This window comes from Gavia stellata, chromosome 32, assembly GCF_030936135.1.
Source record: "Gavia stellata isolate bGavSte3 chromosome 32, bGavSte3.hap2, whole genome shotgun sequence".
In the NCBI taxonomy this organism is placed as follows: domain Eukaryota; kingdom Metazoa; phylum Chordata; class Aves; order Gaviiformes; family Gaviidae; genus Gavia; species Gavia stellata.
The window spans coordinates 4,194,411-4,203,001 of NC_082625.1; the positions used below are offsets into that span (position 1 = coordinate 4,194,411).

An 8,591-nucleotide genomic window follows, 5' to 3' on the forward strand; every position below is an offset into this window, starting at 1 on the left:
CCAGTGGTCCTGAGCACAAGCTTTTTGCAAGTGAGGAAGTTAAAAAAAAACCCCAAAACAAATTAAAAAACCCCTCCCACACTGAGGGAGTGGCAGGAGCAGAACCCACTGTTTCTCTCCAGTAGATGTTCTCAAAACCCTGTAGTCTGTGACCTGTTAGTGCAGGCAGGACAAGGCAGCACACGTCAGCCAGTAAAACTTGTAGTCAGCAGCTACCTCTAGCATCTGTCCTCATTTAACATGCATGGTTGTGCGTTCATCTGCGGGCACATGCACAAAGCATCTGCACAATGATCGTCAATGGCCTCCTTCACACACTAGCTAGCTCCCTGCACTCCAGTTTGCACTGACTCATAGCATGGTGAAGATAAAGGTCGTGATAAAACCAGCCATTTACAAAACCAAGCTCTGTCAGAAAGGTGGGAGGACAGAGCAAATCAGATCTAACTTCTGACATAACATTCAACAACCAAAGACACAGTCTGTGCCATATCCATGTCTGTCCAAGCCCCTCCAGCACATGTTCCTTTGTTTCCACCCAAAAGTGGCACTTCTCAAGCAGTTACCACTGAATTCAAAAAGGGTCAGTCTAAGACTATATGTCAGTGGTTCTTGAGAAAACTGTGCAGCACACCGTGATGTGCCGTGAGGAACCAAAGACTGATCGCTGATGCAGCCTTCAGGAAATGAGTCAGTGTTAGAGGGAGACACCATTTCCTTCCTCTGTTCAAGGAGCAGCGCGGTGCCCGTTGAGCAACACCTCTGAGGCAAGCGCAGAAAACACCGCCTGTCCTTTTGGCATTTTGGTAAGCGTCCCATACAAATGGACCACTTGCATCTGCAGAAAAAAGTATTACAGGGGAAAGACTAAAAGCTCTTAAACAGCCCTGCACGAAAGTGAGGAGCTCTGAGGACCCTTATGGGAGGTCTCAAGGATTTCCTCTCTTGGTATAGCCTAATTTAAATGAAGATTAATAGCGCTCTATTGGCACAGACATTGAATGGGACTGCTTCATGTGCCGTTTCAGCCCATTAAATTGAGCAGAACATCATTATTCCAGCAGATATGGAGTACGGGTTTCTTTAAATATTTGAAGATTTTATTTTACTGTACATACAGTCTTTACTAAACATCCCTCAACCTCCTGAGGCAGCTCTTACACCATTCCTAGTTCTGAAGCGCTACCTTGTTCCCAGTTTCCTCTAAGATACTCTCCTTGCTTTCCCCTCCGAGGTCCTAGTGTCGGCTCTGCCTCAAGCATTCAACACCCTCCAAGCCCTCTCGCTTCCCCATGCCTTGCAGCTGCCTCTTGCCTTGCCAAGCCCTCACATTGCTGGCCACTTTGACATCCATCCCCTTTCCACTACACCCCCAAGGCCACATGCAAACGCTACAGCTTCCTTGTCTACATCTGCATGAGCTGTTCTTTTCTTTCTCCCCACGAAGCTCTCAATCCTGCCCCAAATACATTTTGCCAGGACTACAGCCTCTCCGGCCTCTTTAACACCAGTCTTTCCTACTCTCTCTTTAAGCAAGACATTGCAACAAAAAATAATGTTCCTACCTGTTGACTTCATTAAGTCATTGCTCTCCTTAAGCTTTCCACTATCTGTTCACCCATGATTATGTGAAATTCAAAGCAGTTACCATGGCTCTGCTCTATCCCCCTCCGACTCTGGTCTGTGCAGGAAGAACTGAAAGCCACACATAGGCACATCCCTATACTGTCTTCCATGCACTATTTCACACTCTTGAGCCCCTCTACAAGAGCCACAGACATTTTCTGTTAAAATACCTTCAGAAAGTTCATTCCTACATGCAACAGAGTGAATTTATTTCAGATGCATTTTCATAAAGGTCACTTCCTAAATTCTTTTTTTGCTGAACAGCTCTATCTCATGTGACAGACAGCTACAAACTAAATCTGTTCATGGGACATTTCTATTGACACACATTCTACTCGGGCTTTTTACATTGTGCCCATCACCATGGAAATAAAAAAAAAAAAACACAACCAAGAGTAATGTTGTGCTTTGCAAGATGCAGTCCCACGCAGGTGACAAGATCAGCAGCTACTTCCTTCAAAATAACAAGCTTGAGCAAAAATCAGAAGACAGTCCAATGGTCGTTTTTAACTATGAACAGTTAAAATACACACATGCACAATTCTCACACAAGAAACGACCCCCAGCTAATCCAGATGCATCTGCCATTTTCTCTTCCACCCAAAACTAAGGACTTTTCCCCTACTTCTACCTAAGACAGAGCACATTTACTCCAGGATCAAAGGCAACCTTTCAAGGCACAAAGATTCAAAAAACCGTGAGGTCTGTACTCTAAAACTCTGTCGGAAAAGAAAGTACAACCTAACCGGCCAGATCTTCAAGAGTACTCAGGAGCAAAGGGCTCCTGCTTTTCTCCCTGGGTGGTGCTGTTCACACTTTAAAATCTGGCCATATACACTGAATTACACCTACATTTGTAATTGTGTTTACATACAAACGTATAAACACACAGAAGTCAGTCTGAAAAGGAAGGTGAGCGGAGCTCCCACCCACTCCTGGCTGCAGCTGCTACTAAGGGCTGGTAGATTCTCGGATAAAAGCCCTGGCAGATTCTAGCTGCAGAAAAGCTGGTTTTGGTTAATAGTTGCATCCCCCTGAGTCCCACACAGCTGTACAGCTGTGCTCCTAGCAACCTGGCACCTCGAATGACAGTTGGAGGGACATGATTAAAAATATTAGACCTTTAAAACATTTCTGTTTGATCAGTATTATTCCTAAAACACATTTTCTGTAACACATGGCACGGACAGAATACACAATGGTGTAGGAGATATATATGAAGGCTTTTCAATCACTGTGCATTTGGCATGATCAGCTTGACATACCTTATGTGCTAATTATCTACTGTGTTAATAATGGATTTTTCAGGTCTCTTCATAATTAAAAATATATTTATATATTTCTTTATTTTGGGTAAGCCAAGCCCCATGTTCAGATGTTATACTTATCAGAAAATGTAAATATAGACAATTATTTTAAATTGGAAAGCCAAAACATTTTGCTCAGGGAAAAAAAGACAAAATCCCCTAGAATTTTCTCTTATCTCCATGCTACATAATTTCAGCGATCCACTCAGAGAGTTTGACAAGCCTCTGCCCACCAGCAAGAGATACATCCCAAACTCCCGTTGAAAAATACCTGTAGTACACCAGTGTCTATTCTCTCGCTTGCATTTGCATGGCACATTATACAGACATATATACAGTGATAATGATAGGAAGTTTTATTTTCTGAAGGCTTTTCAGTTCCCTTGGAATAATTCCTGGCCCCCGAGCTGCAACACCTGCAGGGCTACATACCGTTGCTGGAGAGGAGCGTGAAGTATGTGACAGAGAATGTCTAGTGTTTTCCATCCCCCCATGAATGAGATAGGCTCCCGAGCCGGAGAGGATCGGACTTCCCCCAATGTCCATGGTGATGCCCACCATGTTGTGAGAGGGAATGGCTGTAGGAGAGGATGCCGCTGTAGTCACCTGAGCTCCACCTCCCTGCGCTTCGAAATAGGATGCTGCACTGCTGGGGGCGTAAATCTGAGCTTCGGTGTTGTAGGAGTAGGCGGCTCGTCTGTCAAAGGAACAACAGGGTCAGGAGGTGGAGCGCACCTCAGGTGGAGAGAGGAGCTTGCAGAGCTAATCCCGTGGACAATAGTTTCCGCAATCTGGACCACCTTTAAAAAAAAACTCGTCTCCATTGTCGGTGGGATTTGCTCCATTGAAATTGAACCCTGCGCTGTTAAAGTCACTCCCGACAATATTAATTAGTCCTGTGACGGCCCTGGAGCAAAGGCCCACAGCCACAGCGAGAGCAGAGCCCCGCATCGCTCTGCAGCCATTGTAGGCGACCTCGGTATGGAGGGCTGAGAGCAGCAGGGACATCAGGCCCGAAGCGGGAGGCACAGCAGAGAGGAGGAAGAGGAAACCTTAGAAAACCCCTTTCACTCTCTAGCAGTTATGCTGCGGTTCCTAAAGGCGCCCCACCTCACCACACAATGGGCCGGGCAGAGGCAAATACCAGACCCTTTTATGTAGCGGGATTCCCTGGAGAACAGTCCCTCCATGAGGGCAACGTCTCCCCCAAGGCCGGAGTCTGGCTGAAACTACCCCCGCGCACACAAGGTAGCACATGAAACGGTTCCTCCTCTTCCTCCTTCTAAGAGCGGGCAGTGCCACAGCAGCGGCGGGGTGGAAGGAGCCTGGGAGGACCGAAGGGCTCAACCCAGCCGGGAGGGGAAGAGGGGCTCTGCTACAGCCAACAGGAGACTCTTACATGGTTCCATTGGTATAAACAGCTTCTCCTCCTTCCACATACTGAACCTGGGATGGATATACGTGCTGCACGGATTGCACCTGAAACAAGCGTCATAAACTGGAGTTACGGATATGTTATTGCCAAGGAACAGCGGGAGAAATTGCACATTACATCCTTAAACAACTTTCAACCTTACCTTGACATTTAGGCTTTCTTTTTAAAAGAAAAAGAAAAGCAAAACAAACAAAAACCCCACATGCTTAGGAATCCCAAAGGATGTATTTATTTTAAAAGGTCAAATCAAAATAAATAAAAAATAGTTGCTCCATGAGCAGTGGAAACAATGGAGCTGGGTTTCCTCTGCACACATGTCTCAGGGCTGGTTCTCCGCTGACTAATAAGGGTGAGATCATGCCGCAGCCTTTCCTTCACAGAGGAGGCTGAGAGTGTCCATCTGCACCCCAGCGCCCTTTATCATTGGTCTGGGAGGGACGTAGTTGCCCTCTGTCAAGTTTTTTTTCTGAAACTGAGCAACCAAATAAAAAAATTGCTCAAGGAGAAAGTCAAGAGAGTCCAGACTCACTGTCCTCATGAAGCAGCACCACATATGCCTGGTCTCTTAGGAAACAAGGACTGCAAAAGGCAAAGTTCAGATAAACAAAAGCACTTTCACGGCTCTGTGTCACCTAACCTTTCTATGAAGCCACATGCAGTCAGTACATTTATTTGCGTAATTAAAAAAAGTCCCAAACACTTTGCCTCTAAAAAAATCTTTACAGAGGAGGACTGCTTTTAAATGGCAATTAAAAGCATCCATCAAATCTTCCAATGTATGAAAGACACCTGCTACAGTAAAGGTTCTTTCTAAACTTTAAATATCTTGAGAGTTTCTTTTGCCATCAGTCTAAGAAAGGAAGAGAGAGATGGAGAAGGCTGCTCTCACAGTGATCTCCAGCTCTCTAATTGCACACAACTCTTTAATTAAGAGCATGGGTTTCTCTAAGCAGCTATCTGGCACAGTTTCAAATGCCGTGTGGGACATGGGGTCCTGCTGACACGGGGGTCCCTGCGTGGTGTCTCACCCCAGAGATATTACCTGTTGTGGAACCTGCTGAACTCTGGGAACAGAGATTTGCTGCATCTGCGCTCCTTTGGGAGCGGAGCCTGCTGCTTGGACCAAAACCCTCTGAAAGAAGAAGATACAGTAACATACACTTACTTTCAGTCTGTAACACAGGTCAGTTAGGTATTCTCTTTCAAACTTTCATGGAAAGCTTGCCTCCTACTCCAGAGGCAGCAGTACCCCTTACTTAGTGTCCCTGCGGTTCCCATCCTTCCAAGGCAATCTGCACCGGACACCAGCCTGAACTCAGTACCCTAAACCTGGGAAAAGCAGAGAGCTGAATCCACATTTTCTGACATGGACCATCTTTAAGTCTCCACGCAAGGAAGTAACAGCAAACGGCTCATTGACGAGAGGAGCTCAACATGAGGTTCAGTCACAGCTAAACAAGAACCGCTCCTCACACATTCACGTTTTCCTCCTAGGGCTGCAAAGTTTCTTCTCTTATGGCTGCCATGCCAAACCACGCTCTGCCTCCCGCAACATGAAATTGCACTCTCCGAGGTGCCACAGCCCTTACGGTTTCTAACAGCCCCAAAGCTCAGATGGTTCTGCATCTCCCTCCAGTGCCACCAAGGGCACAAAAACGCTTTGCGTTGCCTTGCGGTGGTCACTCTGTCCTCCACCTCTCCACTGTCATTTCCATCGTCCCCCTGCTCTTTGTGTCACGCTCGGCATTCAGTCTGAGGTTGGACACATGTCTCGTAAAGTGCTAAGCACCTTGCAGATCCAGCAAAACAAGCACGGGAAGGTGGTGGATGGAAAGAAGTGATTCAGTGAGGCCCTTGGGAACAGAGCCTGGGTACCAGCATGAGAGTGAGAAAGGAAACATTCAAGCCAAATATCAGTATGGCCTTCTAAACTGATGAGGACCTTCTCCAAGGAGACAGTCATCCTCTGTGGCTTGAGGCTTTAAAAATACCCAGCAGATTGGGCCAACCGAACAAAAAGCTGCAAAACAATCCCATATGAATCCTAGAAGAGACCTTGACAATTATTGGCTACCTTACACATATATATTTACGATTTTTAGCCCTCTGACACCCTCTCAACGTGCCCTTTGTAACCAGCCAGAAATTCTATTCTAGCAGAATTGCAGGAATATGATGATTGCCCAGATTTCTAGGCAGCCTTTACATCACCAGTCCCCAGACTGACCTTCAGCAAGTCTGGATACCTTGGAGATCCTGCAGCTGAGCTAGCGATACGGACACGTACACTTATACCACCCGTCACTTCATCCATTTTCTCTCCAAAAGAGGCTGTAACCAGTGCACGATGGGAGCATTAAAAGCCCTTTTTCGAGTCAGGCCTTGGCAATGCTGCCTACATCAAAGTCTCAGGAAGGTCTGTTCCTTTTTCCTACTTTTTACCCATTGTCTGTCATTGCTTTTACCAAACGACACATCTCCTCCTTTGGCACAGCTGCCCAGCTCAGCTACTTGTGTGATTTGTCACAGCCTGTACGGTTGCTCCTACTACCTTCCAACCAAAAAAATTAATCATCCCCAACCTGTAAGGTGAGGCCATCCTGTTCATACAGCCTTCTCTCACACTGAAAGGTAGACCAGTGATCAACAACACCAAAGGCTTCAGCTTCACACCAGTCACGCTGCCAGTAGTTCATTCCTAGTATTTTCTTTGTGCTGCTGGTGAGAAGGGAAGGCTCCGGACACTCCTCCTCTTCAGCAATCTTCCACAATCATCTGGGTCTTCCTTAATCCATGGAGTTCCACTCAATACTCCGTGTCATGGTGGCAGCACCAGCAAAGGCTGGACAGGTAATTTCATAATCCAAAGCCAATGGGTTTTCTAAACTTCTTTAACGTATTGTCCCAGTCAAATTCACACTAATGACTGATGAGCCCTAAGATCCTTGATGCTATTGATCAGCAATAGCCACATCATTGCAATACGAACGAGAAACGTCACCCAGAGAAATCGAAGATGGGAAGGCTGAAAGATGACAGAGGGCTGGCCAGCTACGCACCGAACCACACAATGTGAATGTCCATGTCTCCTGGTGAATCGAATGCTCCTACCAATTCACAATTTTTAATCGTTCCTTTTCATCAGCATCCAATGGCAGCTACTTCTGCTCACTTGGGAGTTGGAGAAGGGTGTAGCTAAGTTATACCCACCCATCGTCTTATCCCTCCAGCTTCCTGCAACAGAAACTTCTTTCGATAGTTCCCCAAATGGCATAAAAAGGAACCAGTTTTACTTAACCCTTCCCGTTTTGCTTTAGGTAGTTTTCATTCATCAGCTGAAGCTATCGTTTCTCTCCTATCAAGAGACCTCCCAAGTGCATCGTATTCATGTATATGAATCACCCCCCCTCCCCAATTTAAAACGTCAGGATCCACCTACCAAAGGAAGATACCAGCACGTGGCTCCTCCACCCTCTCCCCGCACCAGCGCTCCCTCCACCTCTTCTCTGTTGAGCTCGGTACCCTATTTGCAGGGATGCCTTTAAGGACAGTTTCATTTTCTCCTGATTTTATTGACACACTAAATAATGACAACAGGGTATTATACTGAAGCAAACACCAAACTGGCATGAAATTACTTCCTTGGGTAGCTAAGTTAAAAAATCCCACGTTTTAAAGCTTGCATATTCGTAGGGCTAACACATGAAATATCTACAGCCTTTATCAACACAAAGTCCAGGAACAGGTTCTCCCCACTACCGCAACGAGCTGATTAACAATCCTCTCCCCCATATAAAAACCCTGGATTAAAATACATCTGCCAGTAAGACAGGTCTCTTCTCCATGGAAACGGCATTCCCAGCTGTGCATACGTTACCTGCTGAGACGCTGGCACTGGCTGCACTACTGGAGCTTGGGCTGGTGCAGAAGTGTGAAGTGCCACAGAAGCTGGGTCTGATCCACCCTCTGAGCTCTGCATGCTCACTGCTGGGGAGAGCAGAGGGGAGATCAGCCAGGGAAAGCACAGCTACACGCCGCAGCAAACACCCGAGCAACCCGCGTCGAACAGGAACAAAATCCCAGTGGAAGATCCAGGGGAAGTGCTAGGAAGGAAGGTAGCTACCTTCCTACACAGAGGACTCTTTTTAGTCTTGAAGCTAATTTTAATACAGTATTATATTAAGAAAAAAGAAAGTTGCACAATTGTTCCACAGAAAGGAGAG

The 8,591-nt window shown here is 46.3% G+C and overlaps 1 protein-coding gene across 4 annotated transcripts in view; it reads right to left on the minus strand.

The window, feature by feature from the left end:
• The window catches only part of RFX2 (regulatory factor X2), a 28,132-nt gene extending 19,782 nt beyond the window's left edge, over window positions 1–8,350 (minus strand). The window contains exons 1-4 of one of the 4 annotated variants that reach the window (XM_059831751.1): window positions 8,246–8,350; window positions 5,411–5,500; window positions 4,333–4,412; window positions 3,366–3,630 (exon numbers count right to left, since the gene is read on the minus strand). In XM_059831751.1, the coding sequence (XP_059687734.1) occupies window positions 3,366–3,630; window positions 4,333–4,412; window positions 5,411–5,500; window positions 8,246–8,347 (537 nt within the window). In that variant the 5' untranslated portion in view covers window positions 8,348–8,350. Of the gene's footprint in view, window positions 1–3,365; window positions 3,631–4,332; window positions 4,413–5,410; window positions 5,501–6,950; window positions 7,065–8,245 lie in introns of those variants that run through there. The other 3 variants (XM_059831749.1, XM_059831748.1, XM_059831750.1) reach the window with 3 other exon arrangements.
• Window positions 8,351–8,591: the final 241 nt, after the last annotated feature.